The sequence below is a fragment of the Xyrauchen texanus genome, chromosome 17, assembly GCF_025860055.1.
Source record: "Xyrauchen texanus isolate HMW12.3.18 chromosome 17, RBS_HiC_50CHRs, whole genome shotgun sequence".
Classification (NCBI taxonomy): Eukaryota; Metazoa; Chordata; class Actinopteri; order Cypriniformes; family Catostomidae; genus Xyrauchen; species Xyrauchen texanus.
In genome coordinates, this window is record NC_068292.1 from 25,837,203 (window position 1) to 25,859,751 (window position 22,549).

The 22,549-nt window shown below is 37.7% G+C and overlaps 2 protein-coding genes across 2 annotated transcripts; both read right to left on the reverse strand.

The window, feature by feature from the left end:
• Positions 1-370: 370 nt before the first annotated feature.
• On the reverse strand, positions 371-4,780 carry LOC127658341 (transmembrane protein 200A). The gene is made up of 2 exons (XM_052147581.1): positions 4,661-4,780; positions 371-2,130 (listed from the first exon to the last, which is right to left on the reverse strand). Exon 2 carries the CDS (start codon positions 2,124-2,126, stop codon positions 1,305-1,307), a length of 822 nt encoding a protein of 273 aa, XP_052003541.1. The 5' UTR covers positions 2,127-2,130; positions 4,661-4,780; the 3' UTR covers positions 371-1,304.
• A 1,101-nt stretch (positions 4,781-5,881) lies between these two features.
• Positions 5,882-20,820, reverse strand: l3mbtl1b (L3MBTL histone methyl-lysine binding protein 1b). Its single transcript, XM_052146980.1, has 21 exons — positions 20,729-20,820; positions 18,321-18,437; positions 17,109-17,298; positions 16,807-17,017; positions 16,599-16,713; positions 16,422-16,473; positions 15,852-15,946; positions 15,375-15,479; positions 15,114-15,249; positions 14,031-14,122; positions 13,775-13,926; positions 13,617-13,693; positions 13,382-13,467; positions 11,763-11,873; positions 10,513-10,627; positions 9,365-9,464; positions 9,072-9,275; positions 8,889-8,950; positions 8,106-8,251; positions 7,910-7,972; positions 5,882-7,756 (listed from the first exon to the last, which is right to left on the reverse strand). Exons 2-21 carry the CDS (start codon positions 18,429-18,431, stop codon positions 7,628-7,630), a joined length of 2,352 nt encoding a protein of 783 aa, XP_052002940.1. The 5' UTR covers positions 18,432-18,437; positions 20,729-20,820; the 3' UTR covers positions 5,882-7,627.
• Positions 20,821-22,549: the final 1,729 nt, after the last annotated feature.

A 22,549-nucleotide genomic window follows, 5' to 3' on the forward strand; every position in this document is an offset into this window, starting at 1 on the left:
TTGTCTTGTCACATGGGTGGCTGTCTTTCATATTTGCTGACATTTCTGTGAACTATAAATACCGGCACTACAAACACAATGACACATAGTGCAGTCTCTATTCTTTTTGGATTTGTGTGGGTGGAATCAAAGAAAAAATAGCATCAAAGTATTATTGATTATCTAAAATTCACATGACCAAAAATCGACAGAGCCTAATTCCACTCTCACACTAAAGTAGCTCTCAAGAAATGTCAGATAACAATCTTTATCTCTCAAACACCACACCACAACACTGCTTCTGTATTTCATAGAACAACTATATAATAGTGTAACATAAATAAACACTATTTGTGAAGTAAACAACCCCAATTCCAAAAAAGTTGGGACAGAATGCAAAATGTTAATAAAAAGAGTTATTTGTAAATATACTTTGACTTGCATTCAAACATAAACAGCATATAGACAAGGTACTTTCCATTTGACCTAATCAATAGTGTTTCTTTTTGAAGATTTATTCTGAAATTGACTCATGCAACACATTCCAAAAGTTGAGATTGGCATTTTAGGAATAATAACAATCTCATGAGTTGAAATAACAAGGGGATATGAAACAGGTGATGTTAAACAGGTGAGGCAATCACGTTATATTATATAAGGATTCTCCGTAAAAAAGCCTAGTCCTGCAAGGATGGGTCAAGGCTCGCCAATTTCCCCAAAGACAAATTGGAAGGATTTGTGAAATTTCACCCTTTACAGTACACAATATATTTAACGATTAAAAGAGTCTCAAAGAAATTAAAATTTCTGTTTGTAAAGGGTATGGCGGAAAACCACCTCCGAATGCATGTTATCTCGATCCCTCACACATCACTGTCTTAAAAACTGCCAGGCGTCTGTATTGGATATCATGACATGGGTTCGGGAATACTTTGGTAAACCTTTGTCAGTCAACCCCATTCGCCGCTGCATCCACAGATGGTAGTAAATATTTTACTGTTAAAGCAGAAGCCATACATCAACACTTTCCAGAAGCGCTGCCAACATCTTTGGGCTCTGTCACATCTGAGATGGAAAGTAGAACTGTGAAACCATGTTTTATGGAGTCTACATTTCAAATCGTTTTTTGGAAAAAGCAGCCGTTGTGTTCTCAACACAAAGAAGAAAAGCACCATCTAGGCTGTTATCAGCCACATTCGGTCCAAAATCCAGTGTCTGTCATCTTATGGAGAAGTGCCAGTGTCAATCAATCTATGATTAGATTGCAACCTCTGTGATCACTGTTAACACTTTATCCTGTGGACATTTAGTAAGAACAGCAAAAGTTACCTATCTTTTTGCTCTCCATTGCTCATGGTCATAAGAGTTGAGTCTGTGGGATTCCCTTGTGCTAGCTCTGCCCTTGTTACCTCTTCCACTCCCATCTTGTATGTGCGTTCAGGGAGGGGTGGAGGCTCTGGTTCTAAGGAATCAATCAGGCAGTCATTAAGTTTAATGACAGGCAAGGGCAGTGTTTCCATGTTCCTGTTATCTTGGAGGAGAGATCCAGCTTCCAAGTTCACCAGACTGGAGTGACAGGAGTCAGAGGATGGGGAAGAACACAGTAGGGTGGGAATGTTGACCCCTTCTTCCAAGCAATGAATGTTGAGTTCAGACAAGTTTAATGTATGTGTGTTCATATTTGTTTCTATTTGTGAGAATCGTTCTGAGTTATAAATCCCATGTCTCAGAGTTTGTACCAGTGGCAGGATCTCTTGTTTGTCTTGATCTTGAGCTCCTTCTTGCTCCTTGACCCACTCTTGATGTTGATCTCGGTCACGATTCTCATAGAGAATTGTATTGGCACAAATAAAGATGAATAGCCCCACCCCCATGATGACAGGACCAATCAGTTTCAGTTTCTCTGAAGCAGTGCGTCCAGTTGATGCATGATGTGTTTGTCGGCGCGGCTGACTGTTCCAATAGCCTCCCACTGCAACGCTGATTCCTACAATTAGCAAAACACCAGCAAACAGCAAACAAGCCCCTGGTGCAGATCGTAGACGCAGTCCACCAATCACAGGCCTAGTATCCTGTATAGGGAGAGTAGTCTCTGACTCTGGGACTGTTACAGAGACACATTCTGTGGGAGCAGCCACCTCAGACATTATCCTAGTAAAATGAAGCAAAGAAGTAAAAAAAAAAAGTCATTTATATAGGCCTAATGTCTTTCCTCAAGGCAAGAACTTGCATACATTTTAGTGCATAATTTGACCAAAACTGATACTTTAAGTTAAAATAAAATCCCAACAAACTCTAATATGGTAATGTGTTATTGAACACACTCCTTTAGCCTATTTAAAGTTACATTTCAATGTAAATAATACATGAAAAGATATGCATTTTTTCTGCAAAAGTTTCTGAATTAAGGATGCATTACTTAAGTGTTTTTAATCTGTTAATTTTTTTTCCCAAATCCTGTTTTGCTTATTTATTTAATGTGCACTGAAGACAAAATTTGTTATGTTTAGCAAGCAGAATTTTCCCCCATTCATCCATTATGCAGGTCTTCAGCTGTGCAATTGTACAGGGATTTCATATTTTGTGCTTCATAATGCTCCACACATTCAAAGCTGGAGAAATGTCAGGACTACAGGCAGGCCAATCTAACACCTGCATTCTCTGCTTACACAGACATGTATTTGTAATCCGGCCAGTATGTGGTTTGTAAGTTGTCCTGCTGGGAAATGCAGCATCTGGATGATAGCATATGCTGCTCCAAATTTTGCACATATCTTTCTGCATTAATGGTGCCCTGACAGATGGGAGAGAACACAACTTTTTTTACAAAAACTATTTGAAATGTTGGACTCGTTGGACCACAAAACCACTTCCACCAATTCCACTGTTCTACTTTCCATCTCAGATGAGATAGAGCCCAGAGATGTCTGCCACAGGACAATGTTGATGTTTGGCTTCTGCTTTTCATAGTAAAGCCTTAACTTGCATCTGTGGATGCAGCAGTGAATAGTGTTGAGTGACAAAGGCTTTCCAGAGTATTCCGAGCCCATGTGATGAAATCTATTCCAGATGAAGGATGGTTTAAAAACAGTGACGTGTAAGTGGTGGGAAATCACATGCATTCAGAAGTGGTTTTCCATCAGGACAATGCCAAACCACATACTGCCCAGATTACAAGTGCATGGCTGTGTAAGCAGAGAGTGTGGTTGCTAGATTGGCCTGCCTGCAGTCCTCAGTCATCTCCAATTGAGAATGTATGGCACATTACAAAGTGCACAATATGGAAATGAAGGCCCCATACTATTGCGCAGCTAAAGACCTGCATAATGGATGAATGGGGGAAAATTCTGCTTGCTAAACTTAACAACGTAAATGTATTCAGTGCCCAAACACTTATTAAGTGTAGTTAGAAAAAATTATGATTGTGGTGATTGTTACATAGTGGTAAGCGCTTGACTGTCCCACCTTATTTGGAATGCGCTGCAATCATCCGATTTGAAATGAGTGCACAAAAACAATCTATTGAATAATATGTTGTTGTGGTGTTTTCAATATAGCACAGGGAGAAAATAATTTACAAATCACTCCTTTTTGTTTTAATTAGCATTTTCTATAGCCTATTGTCCCAACTTTTTGGGATAGGGGTTGTATGCCATGTTACTGCATGTTGCACAGGCAAATTAACAAAAAAAAAATTACTTTGCTTTAAATGTTCAAATCTAAAGACTGAACAGTGATGATCCTTTGGGAAAAAAATTGTAATTTTAAAGGACAATACCATTTTTTTTTTTAATATTAAATACATGTGATATTACAGTAATCCAGTCAGTTTCTCGGAAGCCCTTTTTTGTGGGGAAGACAACTAATCCTTGAAAATCCTTACATAACCTTTATTTTACAAATACTTTGTTCTTATATCTTATAGAGGTTTACTGCAAATATATTGTCTGATATTTTATCATGGGTCAAAATGACAATACAATCTCTCTACATCTATATACTTAACTTAAAATCACAATAATTGGCAACAATTACTGTACTACTGTTACTTTACTAATACTATGATACTACAGCATACAATAATAAAACATAAAAAAACCCACCTTTGCAGCTGTTGTTCTGAAAACTAGATCTGTCTGTTCAGGAACTACTGGTAGGCTAGTTTAAGTTTAATCTATGTGGAGTTACCACCCTGTACATAAATACAAACTTGACTAACACATCTTATCTGGGTGTACAACCATTGTGTTAAAAACTAAAAAAAATTGTTAAAACATGGGTAGCACTTTTTTCAGGCAGAATATTTTTTTCATCAGGATGTACAATCACTGTGGCAAATGTTTTATAAAAACGGGATCCACATTTGGTCAAATATCAGAATGTCATACCACTGTAATAACTGCGTTATAAACATAGGTAGAGCAGAACACACACTGACTGTCAAGCAGGACATCACAACAACCAAGACGATAATCAATGTTGTACTACATTTAACAATTGGGGACCTAACTTTATGGGCGTGACTTTTAAAACGACGATATCGAGCGCATTACGCAAGCGCACATTTGAGCATCTTGAGTGGCAGGTCACTTTTTCAGAACACCTCCCGTTTCTAAACATCAGTGGCTAATTTACAGAGTCCCACACGTGAGCACCTGAAACTGTTAGCTCGTAAACTTACCTCAGTTGATTCTCATCCACTGGAGGCACATCATTTATAACGGTCCCTTATAACAGTGTCAATAATATGAGAGCGCGCATTTTCCAACAAGTCTTTACACCATGATCAAGAAACTGTTTCACGCGCATTAATCTGTCATCCTTCAGGGGGAGGAGCATTTTCTTTAAACCGGCCAGTGACGTGGGAGTGAGTGAGAGAGATGTGGTTAGAGGGTCATGGGAACGTTTGTGCAGACCCGTTTGGTCCCACGGTGGGCAGAATAACCTATTCTTAGATTCTTATGGGATTCGGGCCCATTTCAGTTTTTCCCCCTGACTCACTGAGACTGTGAATCATGTATTATATTCAGTTACTCATATACAGTAGATGCGTGGAAGATGCAATGAAAGTGAATGGTGACTTGAGACTAATGTCTCCTTTTGTGTTCCACAGAAGAAAGAAAATGAAAGGTTTGAAACAGAATGATGGTGAGTAAATAATGACATAAATCACAGTTCGGGGTAAGCTATCCCTTTAAAGGAATATTTAATACAAAAAGGAAAATTATCTCATCGTTTACTCTGCCTCATGCCATTCCAGATGTCTATGACATTCTTCTATTGAACACAAATATTTTTAGAAGAACTTCTCAAATCTGTTGGTTCATTCAATGCAAGTGAATGATGGCCAGACCTTTGAAACTCCAAAAAGCACATAAAGGCAGCAAAAAGCAATCCATATGACTCCAGTGGTTTAATGAATGTCTTCAGAAGTGATATTATAGGTCTGGGTGAGAAACAGATCAATCTAAGTCCTTTTTTACTATAAGTTCTCCTCCCTGCCCAGTAGGTGACGACATGCATGAAGATTGCAAATCACCAAAAACAAAACAAGAAGAATGTGGAAGTGAAAGTGGATATTTATAGTAAAAAGAACACTTTAATTGTTTATCTGTTTCTCACCCACACCTATCATACCACTTCTGAAGACAGATTTAACCACTGGAGTTGTATAAATTACTTTTAGGCTGCCTTGATGTGCCTTTTAGAGCTTCAAAGTTCTGGCCACCATTCACTTGCATCGAATGGAACTACACAGCTGAGGTATTCTTCTAAAAATCTTTGTGTTCTGCAGAAAACAAAAGTCTAAATACACATCTAGGTGAGCATTTTTATTTTTGGGTGGACTATTCCTTTAAACTAAAGATGTCAACAAAGAGCAATCAACATTTCCTCCTTGAGTGCTGAAAATCTCACCATTGCAGTTTCTGGTGGATATTAAGAGACAAGATTCACTTCCATTAGTACATTTAAATGTGTGTAATAAAGAAAGCAGTTCTGTTTGAAATCCTTGTTTATTCTTCTCCCTCAAACAAACCATTCATTCATTAGATTATGACTAGATTAAAAAAAGAAAGAAAACCAGGAAACATAATCCGACACACAGAGTCTGCTTTTAGAGAGAGCACAATTTAATCTACAAACACACACGCTCAAAGAAAACAATCCCAACCTGACATTAACTTGCCTTATCTGTGGCCATAACCCTGTCCTTAACCACACTACTGTGATTAGGATTTTCCGAAGATAATCTTACGTTTTCATCCTTGCTTGTTTCAGTCTAGTTAGTAGATCATGTCAGCTGTAGCCTGCAAATGTGCTTTTATTAGGCCCTTGCCCTCCTATTACTGTCTGTAAACCATGCTCTGTATTTATTTAATACTGCAGGGAGGTTTGTACAACCATCTTTAAGTATCCAATGACCCTTTCAGAACCTTTTAATATGGATCACCCTGCATATGCACGATTATGACAGCATTGAAAAGCACTGCAAATCCAAACAAGTAAATTAAAAAGGAACGGAAACAGAGTAAGATGCTGTGGTTAAATCAGGGACAGTGGATTACAGTGTCATTTGCAACATCAAGGGAAATGCCCATAGCAATGGCTGATGTAAAATAGAATTAGCTTGGTGATGGTCAAGGCTGAATTCTCAACAAAACAATGCTTGTGACTTTTTTTTTAGGAATGGTTGTAACAAGGCAAAATGTCAGGGTTTCGGAGGCTTAAAATACACATACTCACAGATCTATTTCCAATTTGACTTGCAATGTCTGTTAAGTTAGCACACTGACCAATTTGCTATACATTAAAGTAAATTTTTTCAAATGCATTTGTAAAGAACTTGCATTTAAGTAAATACAAACTGAGACATGCAATTCCAGATTTGCCCCAAGCAAAAATTCCCTGACATAAGATGCAAGCATACATTTATACAATATTGTTCACACACTCATGCTTGCAAAATTCTGAATCACACACACACACTGCCCTCTAGTGGTCGCAAACAGGCTAATTTGGGATATTCTAGATGAGTATCAGTGTCTTCTCAATTACAAATGGTCTTTTTGCATTTAAAAATAAAAATAACTTTTTACATTTCAAGTAAAAGCTCTACTATTGCAGCTTTTGTTCGTGCCTCCAACACCAAACTCAATTACCAATTTCAGTAACCATAAAATCATAAATATTAACAATGGAAGAATCCAGTTTTAGCAATTTAAGGTGCCTCAGTATGGAAATCTCTCTCCTCCAAGAATCTAATATGAATCAGATTATCTATTTACAAAGAAAACGAGCAGACCTTATTAAGAGCAAAAGCAGAAAAAACAGGGGACGTGTTAATGAGTATTGAAGTGGAAATGTTTTGTAAATCCATAAGGATTTAATATAGTTAGCATAAGACAAAAGCTCTGAATCAGTCTTAAGAGCTGTCATTTTTATGATCTCTTATTGTCTGTACAACTGGCTAATTTCTCCATAAATCAAACTATGATACCAATGACTGGAGTCATGTTTATCTGCTCTTTGAGTAATATGAGGTCTGGATTCATTGTTGGGGGCATGAATAATCTTCAAACACATTGTTTGAATGAGCAGCAGGTTGCTGTTAGGTATTTGCATGTGTCCAGTTTGATAGAAAGCAAGTCTATTCCTCATCCGCACTCTTCAGCATGAGGATACAATTGTAGATTTTGAGAGCTGGGCCAAGCTTTATGCTCAGTATCTTAACGATGTCAGACTGCGTAAGGAGCAGGAAGGCCTCTCCATCAATTTGCTGCAAGAAAAAGGCCAATAATTATTTTTCTTTATTAATGACAAATAATCACTTACTCAAGCATTGTGCAAAGTTGTTCCTCCACTCAGAAGAGACAGTGAATCTACACAGTTTAACACTGATTTCTAAAGAAAAATGTGAACGTTTAATTACCTCCTTCCTGAAGGTGGCAGCATGCTCCCTGCAGCCAGGCAACCCTCTCACAAAACTTGCAACCTAACAGAACAGCACAAAAGAGGAGACACACATATGGCATCGTTAACTTTTCTAGGATTATGAAACATACATTGGTGTAAGATACATACAACGTGTGTGTGTGTGTGTGTGTGTGTGTGTGTGTGTGTGTTACCTCCTCTGTGTTCCACTTGGCTACTCTCTTGGCGGTAATACCTAAGGCTTCAGGAAGCAGTTTGCCATGCTTTTCCCAGCATAGTTGAAACTTTGGTGGCTCCCATCCACAGAACACAGATTCATGCAGGAGCTGCTGCAGAGAATCTACAATAATAAAAAAAAACACACACTTATAGTGGTCGACCGTTTTTTTTCAATACCAACATCTAGACAGCAGGGTGGTTGATGACCAATATAAAGCACAAGTACAAATAAAAAAAAGATATTTTTTTTATTAAATTAACACATTCACAAGTTAGCAAGTCTGTAACAGAGGGGCTCGATCACAGGACTAGGTTAGGCTAACAATGTCTGAGATAGGTGGACAATGTCTGTGCCTGTTTTCTGAGCATGCATCTGGAGTTCACTGCAGTAAAGAGTATAACAAGCTGTCCTGTAGTGCATGCGCTGAATGCATCAGTATGGGTTCGGATCAAAAGTGTGTGCTTTGAAAAGCTAGAGCGCTTGACCGAGCGCTAGACATAACACACACAGACAAACAAAGTATACACTAGCCTTTACATAAGCAATATACCACTTTTGTTGATTGACATATAATAATCTCAAAATGGCCAAATATTCATCTAATTATTATCGGCCTGTCACTACACATTAATCAAGTGATGCTTTAAAGACATTCTCATGTACAATATTCTCAGAGAGCACATTAATCACAAAGTCAAAATTTCACCTATATAGGAAACTGAATTGGAAAAATCTAAACTGAAAAAGAGATCTCTACCTTTCCCGTCACCTTCCTGCTTCACCTGAGGTGGTTTAGCACATTTGGGGGAAGTGCCAGAGCTAAAGTACAGAGAGGAATAAGAAATAGAATGGGTTGTGAGTATATGCGTGTTGTGTGTGTAAGAGAGAAGTGCTACTTTGTATAATTGCTGATGCTCACACACTCAGCTAACGCACTGACCGAACTTGCAGAGAGGTGTCTGCGGTGGTGTCAGGGGTTTCTGGGGTGCTGGCGCTTGGTGTGGTAGGGTGTATCTGAGTGAGGGTTTCAGCACGGCGGTGGCGTGGGGGTCCACTAAGCGTGATGGGTCTCTCCCCGATCAGTCTGTCTGGCACCAGCCCGTCCTTATTCAAATTCAGATCAGAGTATGGACAACTCACCGCCCTGAAAGAGAGAATGAGGGAGAGGCTGGTTTGCACTTGAATGTGCAGAAAGAGTTTTATTTGTTACATCGAGTGAAGTGAGTAAGTTACGTGTAATGTGTCCCATATCGAGGTCCTCTAATGTGTCCGACACCATTGCATCCTGGGGTAGGGCAGCCTTGTCCTGGTGGGACTGGAGAATCTCTGGGTCCTGATAAGGTATAATAATAAAGGGACTTTTGTAGTCAATATCACAGAGAACTGAGCAGAAAAAAAAAACATATGACCAGTGGAGTGCCAAAATACTAACAGCAATTTTGCCAAGTAAGACATTTTCATGGATGAACATCTTTTGATGGTCTTGGAACATCATTCCTGTCAAACAAGCATAGTCCTAACACTATAATCATAACCATAATCTACCCATAAGATAAGGGATGGATTGTTAAGGATGGAGCACAAACCACTAACTCTAATATTAAAGGGATAGTTAACCCAAAAATGAATCGCAATTTTCTCACTCTTTTGCCATCCCAGATGTGTATGAAGACATTTAGAAGATTTGTTCAGCTCTGTAGGTCCATACCATGCAAGTGAATGTGACCAAAATCACGTAAATCAGCATAAAAGCAATCCATATAGACTCCAGTGGTTTAATCCATGACTTCAGAAGTGATATGATAGGTGTGGGTGAGAAACAGCTCAAACTATAAGTCCTTTTTTTACTATAAATTCTTCTCCCTGCCCAGTCAATCTCCACTTTTACTTTCACTTTCTTCATCTTGTGCTTTTGGTGATTCACATTCTTCATGCATATCGGGCCCTAATTGGCATGGAGAAGAATTTCAAACAAAAAAAGCACTTAAATATTGTTCTATTTCTCACCCACACAATCATATCGCATCTGAAGTCATTGATTTAACCACTGGATTTTTATGGATTACTTTTTTATGCCTTTATGTGCATTTTGGAGCATCACAATTTTGGCATCCATTCACTTGCATTGTATGGACCTACAGAGCTGAAATATTTTTCTAAAGATCATACTTGTGTTCTGCGAAGAAAGAAAGTCATACACATCTCGGATAGCATGAAGGTGAGTAAATTATGAACTATACCTTTAACGCTAAACCTAACCCTAAAATCGGGTTGGTTGATAGGAATGTCATTCCAGAACCAAAAAGAATGTTGATCCAGGAACATGTCGCAGAAACACTGTATATACAGTATGCATCTATGTGTGTAGGAGAGTCTGTTACCATTGGGATACTGTAAAGGATGACCTGTCTTCTGACACCAGCCCACTGGGTGCAGCTCTGGACTATCAGCATCTAGCCAATAATCATACTCATCACTCCATCCATCAAAATGGATCTTTATAAACACACACACAAAGTTAGCGAACATACTGTATACCTACTGCACTAAAATATAACTTTTTTTTTGTCATGGTTGTTCACTATATTAGATGTAATGGATAATCCACATCTAGGTGTGCATTAAATGATTTTAATGCATGACGTGGAGGTGAAGAACCATCCGCTTCATCCGTTTGTTTTCTGATTTATTTGATTTAAAGACAGCATTGTATGACTTGATGATGTTGTTTTTAGTGATATGATGGCTAATCCCAGCTCTGAGACTCATCAGACTTGATACATTATAATCAAATCCAGAGGTCATTTGAACAGAGGCATAAAACGTTTGCAATGTCTCATTACGAAGGACAGCGGAGTAGGCGCACCCCAACCCTGGTGCAAATAATTGTAGATAATAATTGCACCCTGGTGAAAATAGTGTCATGCTATTTGCACCCATATTTAAATATTAACATACAGTATGGGCATCACTGCACTGTTTATTTAGAGTCTCACAGGAAAACTACATTAACCTCTACCCCTAAACCTAACCTTAACCTTACATTAGAAAAAAATAATCTTGGTTTTACTACTGTAACCATGGTTTCACCAAGGTATTTTTTTTGTCAATTTACATTAACCACAAAATTAACCATGGTTACTATATTAGCAATATATTACTGTACTAACAACACCATTGTTAATTGCATTAAAACTATGGTTTCTGCCAAAGAACGTGGTTACTACAATATTAGTAATACAGTGATGCAATGTACACACAAGTGATGCCGAGCCGGAACGAATGCGAACGACAGACCCTATCTCGGATCAAACCCTTCTCTGCACTCAACGACATTCACTGTGACCAAATCACTGCGATAAAAATCAACATCTTTATCTATTATTTTAATTAGTATTAAAGGAAATAATAAAAAGGGGTGTGACAAAAGTTGGATTCGATCCACTGTGGCTAGGATAGCACTGCACAATCACACACAGTCTCTGCAGCCTACGCCACTGCAGTGACATCTAATGATCAATTTGTTGCATTTTTCAGTGGTTCCACCAGATTACTGGGGTGCAAATAGCTGACTTGTGTGGTAGATGCTATTTACACCAGGGGTGAAAATAGACACTCGGTTTTTTTAAACCTTGATTCTGTGATCCTCTGTGTCAGAGATGGTGGCTACACGGATGAGCATGGCATTCCGTTTGTCTACTGCCTCCAACTTCATCCAGGTCTGGAAACCATGTGGTGGTCTCTGGAGGGTAAGAGATCAGTGGATGTTGAGAATCAAAACAGGAACACTTTTTACAGGATAATATTGCATGATATTGAAAAAAATAATTTGTTTATTTATTATTGTTTATGCTGATTTTGATTCATTTTCATTTCATTTACAATCAAACTGCCCAAAACTTCAGATCAGAGAAACACTCTACAGTATATGCTGTGTAATGTAAATTTGAACATCTATGTTCAATGTTGTACAGGTTGTTTTTGAATGATGCCAACTTCTAGTACCTTTGACCCTTTCGTAAACAGCCAGTTACATTACAAGCTGCCAGATTCAAATTGGCTTTTGCGCAGACACAGGCAGTGCTGGTCAAGCGTCTGTTATTTATATTAGCTCAAACAGTTACTCATAGTCTTTTAAACCACAGAATAAGTTTATTTGAAATACATACATCCAACTCTCCACCAAAGTACCACGATAAAACATTTACAGCTCTTATACGCACAGTCAATACATCAAACGTGATCTTCCCCCGATGCATGCTGCCATTTGTTTACATTAGTAGTGGTTGTCATTCGTCAAACAAACATCTACTCAAAGAGTCTTTTCAAGCATATACTATGTTTATTTTATGTAACAAAGAGACAAATTGTCACAGTTGTATATGCACAGAAATCATATCTAAATGCGATCTTCCCATGCACGCAGCCACGTCTGCTGATTAGGTGCAGATGCAGGCATTTAATACTTTGTTTTCTGCCAAACTATCACAAAACAGTGTAGGTGTGTACATTTTAAAACTTGTATACTCATAGTGAAAACATGCTGAAAGAACATGATTATCCGATGCACGCAGCCAAGTCTGTTTACATTAGCATTTACACTCAAACAATGTCTGAGATGTCAAAGTGCATAGGCAAACTGTACTGCTGATATTATTTGTTCAATCGTTTTTTTTTTTACAGCTATAACAGGTAACAGATTTGTATTAGATTTGCACTATGTATGTGTGTATGTATGTATATGTGCGTCAGTGTGTATGTAGTATGTGTATAATTATTTTTTATTTATTATTATTATTATCTATGTCTTGCTTCTGTTTTGTATTGTTTTTGTATTGTTGTGCAATGGAAGCTCCAGTCACCAAGACAAATTCCTTGTATTTGTAAGCATACTTGGCAATAAATCTAATTCTGATTCTGATAAAAACTAAATAAATTAAACAAACACAGTACAACAGACATAACCCATTTGTTCACATGTTTACTATATTATATACAGTATTTTTTATGACAAGAAATAAAAAAATTAAATTAAATTAAATTAAATTAAAAAAAATACAAATAATACTCGTCTACACTCTGCCCCCCTCTACCGGCTGTACAGTGTCAAATGCAAAAATAACTCACTCCAGGGGGCACTGCAGAGGCATTTAGGCGCTACTCATGAAAAGGTTGAAGTACATTTTACCAATTGTAAAGGACATTCATTTATTGTATTACATCTCTTGAGGTTTAATGGGGGAAACCAACCTGTTTAAAGGCTCTGGCTGGTGCAGCCTGGGTTCCAGTTTTTTCAAGGTATTTTTCCCAAGAGAAAACATTTGGGTGCTTATACTCTAAGAGAAAGAGACATGAACTGACTTTAAATAACCCTAATATACTGTACAAAATTTAAAATCCCTAAAACATTTAAAAAAGCTACAATTAAAAATCTAAATTATGCACTGACCACAGGCGTGAAAGCTTCTTTAAAAGTAAGTCTCACCTGCAGGTGTGGTCAGCGTTAACTCTACCTCCTCACAGTACCCTACAGGGTGAATGTATGGACTGCTGGATTCACACCTGAGAACAAATGCAGATTTACACCCACACACACTAATGGGGACATTTCTATAAACACAAAGACACACTCTTCTTTCTTACCAGTAATCATACGTATCATCCCAGTTGTCAAAGTGGATGAGGAGCCGGTTGTCGACAGCAGCAGCAATGGTTGCAACGCGGATAAGTGATGGGTTCTTCCTGTCTACTGCTTCTAGTTTCATCCCAGCACGGAATCCTGATGGTGTGACTGACTAAATATTACATTTAACAAAGGATCAAGGAGGACAACATGATCAGCAAAAAAACCTCCTCTCTTATTCTCTCCTACAAGCATTGAGCACAAAAGGTGACTTACTGTATTAAGACTTTTAAAGAGATGTTTGGGGGTCAGTTGACCCCTACAGTTCTTTACATATGTGTTCCAGTTAAATTCGCCATCTCTGCAGCCTATAGGCAAACATATCAGTTACAATTATTACAGCTTAAGAGTGTGTGCAGTAAATTTTGTTTAATTTCTTTATAAGAAAAAAAAGATTTTGTTATTATATATATATATATATATATATATATATATATATATATATATATATATATATATATATATACACTGTTCAGCCACAACATTAAAACCACCTGCCTAATATTGTGAAGTTCCCCCTAGTGCCACCAAAACAGCTTTGTTTATATTCTTCTCACCACAATTGTACAGAGCGGTTATCTGTGTTACTGTAGACTTTGTCAGTTTGAACCAGTCTGGCCATTCTTTTTTGACCTCTCTCATCAACAAGGCATTTCTGTCCACAGAACTGCCGCTCACTGGATGTTTTTTGTTTTTGGTACCATTCTAGTAAATTCTAGAGACTGTTGTGTGTGAAAATCCCAGGAGATCAGCAGTTAAAGAAATACTCAAACCTGCTCATCTGACACCAACAATCATCCATGCGATTATCTAATCAGCCAATCCTGTGGCAGCAGTGCATAAAAACATGTAGAATCAGGTCAGAAGCTTCAGTTAATTTTCACATCAACCATCAGAATGGGGGAAAAAAATTTGATCTCTGTGATTTGGAGTGTGGCATGATTGTTGGTTATAACTTTTATGATGCCTTTATGTTATATTTGGACCTTCAGAGTTCTGGCCACTTTCACTTTTGCATTGTGTGGACCTACTGAGCTGAAATAATCTTTTTTGTGTTCTGCAGAAAAAAAGAAAGTCATACACATCTGGGATGACATGAGGGTGAGTAAATGATGAGAGAATTGTATTTTTGGGAGAACTATCCCTTTATTACATAAAGAAAAACCTATTTTATGGAACACATCTATTATGTTACGGAGCACAAAATTAGAGCTCTGCACATGGGGTGTTTTGCATCTAATTGTACATTCCAGACACTGGTTTAATTCACAGTTACTCATTTTTAAGCACATTAAATACCTTTTGGCAGCAATAGCTTGAGACCAGTTTTCTCACACCAGCCTGGCGGCTTCACATCCCATGAGTCAGCATTTACCCAGAAATCATAGCACTCAGGGTAACCGTCAAAGTGAAGCCGATTCCTATAACCTTGCACCTGGAATAGTCAGATATGTCATGAAGATCAAATCTCTATACATTTCTATACTACAATACGCACATAGAAAAAAATTGGTTTGAATGCATCACAAACAAATGCTGTAACATTTGACACTAGGTTACCTCTGCAACAGTCAATACACAGAACAGAGAAGGGTGACAAGGGTCCAATCCCTCTAGCTTCATGCCAACTTTAAATCCATTCCTGCTCTGAGGAAAGGACTGGTGCTGTTGTACACACACACAAATACAAAGTAATTGATTTCCTAGATTTCATGGTCAGAAAGTGTTATTTTCTTTTAAATAACTGTTTCACTTGCTCAATATCAACTAGCTTGGGTGGAAAACTTCCTAAAGTAGAGAATAAGATGGAGAAGTCTTTAAAAGGGGACCACAGAATCACAGAAACTTGGATCCGAGTGACATTCTGCTGCGAGATTCACCAAACAGCAATTCAGACATCATAGATGTCATCATAGATTAATGACGTGAGTGCTAAGGATAAGTGGCAAACTAACTATACTAATCATGAAGATCATTCAATGTAAATTCAAATCACTTTAATACAGAAACACAAGAAATATACATTATGTGTCTGACCTCTTTGAAAAGTTTTAAGGGAGCAGCAATTGCTCTCTCCTCCTCCAAATAAGCTGACCAACTCCACGTTTTCTTCTTAACAGCAGGTGCTGTCACTATGGAAATAGCATCACAAACAGGCACTTTATATTGCTTCTTAAAAAAGGCATTCAAATGGTATAACATAACAAAAATAAAATATCTAATAACACATGGGATAAATTACAGATTGAAACTGGGTATGCACTTATTTAGTCAAAGCAATACAAAGCATGCAATACTACCAGCCACTGTTTGTGTTTCTATGTGTGTGTGTGTGTGTGTAGGTTTTGCTATACATGTGAGAGCCAAAATGTCATCACTATTCAAAACTTTCCTTACTTATACAGTGAAACCTGTCAAACAGTGATTTGTGAGCTGAACCTCACTAGTAAAAAAGGCTTATAACTGGGCCAGGTGATGTTAGGTTTAAGTGTAGTCTTAGGGGATAGAAAATAACATTATCCTGGTATGAAATCAATGGGAGTGAGATGTACTCCTTTATATAGTGAAAACAAATCTGTGTTTCTGTGTTACATGGACATTACCAACCTAGTCTAGCTATTTTAGCTGCTCTTCTGCCCTTTGAAGATTTTATCTTCTCCTGGAAATAAAAAAATAAAAATATAACTTGTCAGAGCAATTCAGTACATTCCACTTTAGTACATCTTGTTCTGAATGGATGTGTGTTCCTTTCCTTTAAAAAGTGTGAAGGTGTATGTGTGCCACCTCTTCCTCTTCTATGTTGTCCTCCTCTTCATCCCCAGAATCCATAAACATCTTTTTCTTCTTCCTCACACGTTTACCTAAGCGCTCTCCTTCGACTGCCTCAGCTGGGGTTGACCTGCGCAAACACACTCAAAAACTTAGAAATACACCATAAACATGCAATACTTGCAACGTACTGATCTCTGTGAGTGTCAATAAATGCATGTACCTGCCACTGGTAGGCTGTACACAAGGAGCGCTGCAAAATTTCCCCTGCAGAAAAGACTCCCGTGAACCAGAGTGACCACAGGACCTGCAGTTTGCCACCTCAGTGCTGGGAGCAATCACTGCATTAGGCACTGTGCTCACGCTGGGGCTATCCTTCGTGCTGGGGCTTCTAATGTTATTGGCTTCTTCCTGCCTGCGGGGGTAAGTGGAAACTGGCAAAAGCAAGAGAAATCCATAAACAAATTAAAGTGTAAACAAGGTTGATCAATTTCTTAGAAATAAGTGCATTTTACAGGTACTCACCTGCAGTATTTGTCTGTTGATCTGTAGTTGATTGAGGCATTGCAGTCTGATCTGAAGGTTTGTTTTGTTCAGGGGAATGACTATTGTTGATGGCTTTATTTTGAGGCTGTGAATCTGTAGGCTCCTCCTCTTTTTCTTTAGGCCCCACCTCTGTGACAATCTCCAGGGTGCCAAATTCAGTCATCCGAAACTTTAAAAACAAACAAACTCAATATTAATACAATATTTATTATATTAATATCAACATGTTGATTCAGGGCAGATTAGTCAAACAAGTTCCTCACATGACTCTTCACATGGCAGTTAAAGGGATAGTTCACCCACAAATTAAAATTCTCTCATCATTCACATACCTTCATGCCATCCCAGAAGTGTAAGACTTTCTTTCTTCAGCAGAACAAAAATTAAGATTTTTTTAAAAATATTACAGCTCTGTAGTACCTCACAATGCAGGTGAATGGTGATCAGAAATTTGAATCTCCAAAAAACACAAAAAGTCAGCATGAAAGTAATCCATATGACTCCAGTAGTTTAATCCATGTTTTCTGAAGCGTTATGATAGGTGTGGGGTGAGAAACTGGATCAATATTGAAGTCCTTTTTTACTTTACATCTTGCCATTGCAGTCTCATTGCAGGCATGATCTTGATTTCAAGCTCGATAAGACTTCCTAGCACTTAATGCATACGCTGAGTGCTAGGTGGAGCAAGGAAGTGCAATCGAGCTTGAAACCATGATTGCCAAAGAGAATGCAGATGTCAATATTTATAGTGAAAAAGGAGTTATATTTTGGTCTGTTCTCACCCAAAGCCAATAAGATCACTTCTGAAGACATGGATTAAAACACTGGAGTCATATGGGTTACTTTTATACTGCCTTTATATGCTTTTTGGAACTTCAAACTTTTGGTCACCATTCACTTGCATTGTATGAACAAACAGAGCTGAGATATTCTTCTAAAAATCTTTGTTTATGTTCTGCAGAAAGTCAAACACATCTGGAATGGCATGAGAGTGAGTAAATGGTGAGAGAATTTTCATTTTTGGGTAAACTTATCCTTTTAATGGGCAATAAAATATACGTATTATATGCATTATATATTTTATATACAGTATATACATATAATGCTATTCACAAAAATTATCATTATTATGTCAACATTGCCTATGCTAAGAACTGCTGCTGAGAATAGATATTTAGTATACTTTTGTACCCGAATGTCACTCCCAGGCAGTGTGGCTATGCCATCCTTCCAGTCAAGAGCACTCATCATGTCAAAATCTGCACCTGTGGCAGGGCCATTTCCGGTAGATCTGTCTCCCATCTTTGCCTGAGAGAGTGAGGACAAAAAAAGAAAAAGATATTATTGTGACCTAGAAAGATGTCTAAAGTAACAGTGACAAGAATATTTTACACAGGAAGACTGTCAACCAACATTCACAACCGAACTTACTAGTAACAACAAACAGTAGTATGTGAGATGGAGATACACATGCTGAACCAGACAGTAAGGCAAAAAAAAAAAAGGCAATACAAATTTCGATTGGTTATACAAACTAAGTGAAACCAGCAGAGGATAAAAACAGGAGTATATACCCATTTGAATCAACAATCATGACTAGATCCTTCAAAATTGTTTGTGTTTAAGGAATATTCCGGGTTCAAACAAGTTAAACTCAATCAATAGTTTTTGTGGTATAATGTTGATAACCACAAAAATGTATTTCGACTTGTCCCTACTTATAAAAAAAGAAGAAAATGAGGTCACAGTGAGGCACTTTCAGTGGAAGTGAATGGGGCCTAGTTTTAGAGAGTTTAAAGGCAGAAATGTGAAGCTTATGATTTTATAAAAGCACTTGGATTAATACTTCTGTTAAAGAAGATTAGATCTGTAAAGTTGTTTAAATTGTCGTTTTTGAGCGATTACGGCGTTACATCGTCATGGCAACGAAGTTATAAAATAGGATATAAATGTAGACATGCACATTTTTTTACGTCTTGTGGCTAAAAAGTGAACATTTTAACGTTCACATAGGCCACATTAACCCACATTTTGCCTCGGTGTAACCCAGATTGTTGCAAACAGAAAAGGAGGGACACAGACATTTTTGAGATAAACACTTTCAATTAAAACTTCAATTCATGACGATGAGTGGCGCGATATGCCTGTTTGATAGAAAAACTTCAGCGACCAAAGCTCTAAATGATCATTAAAAAAAGAAGACTGAATATAAACAGAAGATTTATAACTGAAATCTTTATAGACCACTTCCACTTGAGAAAAATTTACGATTTACCTTTTTACAACAAACATACAAGAGCTCAACATGCATCGTTTAACTAATAACAACAAACCTGACGTCTTTAATATAAAAAAGGACGATGTTTGGATCTATATGAACAAAGCTCGCTTCGAAAACCATGTTTTGACTGAAGCCGAAGAAACGACCGCAACTCGGGTTAACGAAATACCTGCGCATCGTTTGTAGTTACACACACAATTCCGCTAGAGGGCGACTGATACTTGTAGTAAGGATTGCATCTTGCGCTTAAACGAGGACAAAAATCTGCATTTATACTTGTTTACGATATTAATCGCAGTGGACTAGACATGTATGTGGAATCTCACTGACGCACTTAAACTTCTTTGAATGTTATTATTGCTGAAAAGCGAGTAAAAGTAAAGTTAGACGAACAAGTTCGGCTTTTCCTTGTTTTTAAAGAATCTTGTTAAATCTGAGCTTTAAAAGCGCGCAGATAGTAAGGGAAATAAGTTAAAATACATATATTCAATATGAATTTGTTTTCAAAGAGGAAAGTCTTCGTTTACGCACGTTACCATGTGTATATTTGGGGTAATACTGTAATAACGTTCTTGACCTGTCGTTTATCGTCAATCAAGATTTTCTCCAAATCTCAGGATTTGCAGTGACAGTGCAGCACCCAAAAGACCATCAGTCGTACTCATAAACGTTTGTTTGCATGTTTCAACTGAGAGTGACATTTATTCTGCGCATAAATAAAGTGCATTGAGCGCCCATTATTAGCATTCGACTGACACACAAAATGGCGGAGGACTGCAAAGGGCCGCCGACACGTTTAAAGTATGTAAATTATTGCATTTCTCTGGTCTGGTTTACGTCGCTCGGACCTTCATGCAATACAGGGAGGCTGAATGTACAAGTTGTTCTATTAAAGCGTAATGTTTTCTCCTCCGTCAATAAACACCTTACTTTCCCCTTGTCACTGAATGTCGTTAGCCCGACTGATAGCCCCGGCTAGCTGTAACATTAGCAGCCTACAATAAACCAAATCAACAGTTTCACGTGCTTATTCCAAAGAAAAACATTCCCCGTGGCTCTTTGAAGGGGTTGTCATTCATCACTATATTAACATAACAACTCGAATGTGCAGAGACTCGTGCAATAACAAATTGCATGCTTTTAATTTCTTCTGCACAAACTTGTCAATTCTATTTATCTTTACGTGGTTTGAACGTCGTTGAAAATAATAGCGTTGGTTGAAAATTGTTAAACAAAAAACGCACTCTGTGTTAGTACCTTTGTTTACTTCGCGAGTGACGACACTAACGTAATATTTATTGATAAAGGTGCAACTCACCTCGTTTCTCTCGTAACTCTTATTTAGAGCTGGATGTTGCTTTTGTGCGCATGCGCGGGTAATATGTATCTGGCTAACTTCTACAGCGCCGATAAACTTCATCGCAACAAACTGTACTGTCGAAAAAGTTGTGCTCTAATCACGACGAAAGGTCAAGGGAAATTTTAACCTTCAGATGCCCTTAGATTAACTTATATTGTACTTGTGCAATATCAGTTTAATGCTTGTTGCACGGAACAGCTGAAGGCCTTAATAATGCAGAAAAAAGAAAATTTACACTTTCTAAGAAACGTCAAACAAACAAAAACGGTGATTAGGCTGGGGCGCAGAGGTTTCCGTTTTCAACAGTCTTGCAAGTGGTTGCTCATTGAAACGTGCCATTTTACAGAGTGGATTTTTTGCTGTGTCTTTTCAGTATAGAAACATGTTGCGATCCTCTCTGATTTGATTTCCTGTAAACCATCACGTGCTCGGGTTTACACTGCGGATCATTTTTTAATGGAATACTTTGGTCATATGCAGAGAATCAAAAAAATGAATGAGCATCTTTATGCAACAACAGTGTCTCGAGCTTCAAACAGAAGCTCAAAAGAGAACGATCAAATAGAATGTTATGACAAGTTTGCCTGACAGTCGCATTGAGCTAAGAGTGATACTGCGACGCCATGGAAACACCACTAGATGCCGCTGTATGCCTAGAAGTGGCGATTTCATTGTAGCGGTTTACTACTGGACAATTCGATGGCGTTGTTTTTGCAAAGTAGGTGCAAGTCAAAGTCAGACATTGAAGCATTGTTACATCCATAGAAACAACAATTAATAGGTATACCTATCTATGAATGTATCTTGATGCCATCTGTCTCGATTACAGCTGCAGACCATAGCGCGCGTGCAGAACTGTGAGTCCATAACAGCTTGATTTATTATTTAAACATGTTAAAGGAATAGAACACCCAAAAATGAAAATATTCTCATTATTTATTCATTCCAATGCCATCCCTGTATGTCTTTTTATCTTAAGTAGAACACAAAATGAAGATTTAGAACAATATTTCAGCTCTGTTGGTCCATTTAAAGCAATAGAATGGTGGCACATAAAAGCACATTAAATCAGCATTGATGTAATCCAGTGTCAGTCCAGTGGTCAATTCTATGTCTTCAGAAGTGATATGATAGGTGTGGGTGAGAAACAGTTCATTATTTAAGTCTTTCATTACTATAAATTCTCCTCCCTGCTAAGTAGGTGGCGATATGCACTTGAAATGCGATTCGCAAAAACAAAAGAAGAAGAATGTGAACGTGGAGATTTAAAGTAGAAAGGACTTACATTTTTATCTATTTCTCACCCACACCTATCATATTTCGTCTGAAGACATTGATTTAACAACTGGAGTCATATGGATTATGGTTGTGATGCCTTTATATATTTTTTGGACCTTCAAAGTTCTGGACACCATTTACTTGCATTGAAAGTTCTGACAGAGTTGAGATATTCTCCCAAAATCTTTGTGTTCTGAAGAAGAAAGAAAGTCTTACCCATCTGGGATGTCATGAGGGTGAGTAGGCTAAATGATGAGAGGTAATTTTGGGGCGAACTATCCCTTTAACTAACACAAAACTTTCATGATACAGCCTCTACATGCAATTTAAACATAACACACCATGACAACATGATTGTACATTATTGAATTGTTTACATTCCAACAGTTAGTCCTTTACTGCTCACACACAAAATCACAAACACTTGCCAATTCCTTCTTTATAGGATATGCAACCATACAACCATATTACAGCATCATTTTCTGTAAAGCTTCTTTTAAA

Excerpts from the sequence above, each read along its gene's own strand:
- LOC127658341 (XM_052147581.1), bottom strand. The coding sequence starts at position 2,126 with ATGTCTGAGGTGGCTGCTCCCACAGAATGTGTCTCTGTAACAGTCCCA.
- l3mbtl1b (XM_052146980.1), bottom strand. The coding sequence starts at position 18,431 with ATGGGAGACAGATCTACCGGAAATGGCCCTGCCACAGGTGCAGATTTT. Across the intron at positions 13,694-13,774 it reads GATGATACGTATGATTACTG|GTGTGAATCCAGCAGTCCAT; the intron begins GTAAGAAAGAAG and ends ATTTGTTCTCAG. Across the intron at positions 13,468-13,616 it reads AACGCTGACCACACCTGCAG|AGTATAAGCACCCAAATGTT; the intron begins GTGAGACTTACT and ends TCTTTCTCTTAG.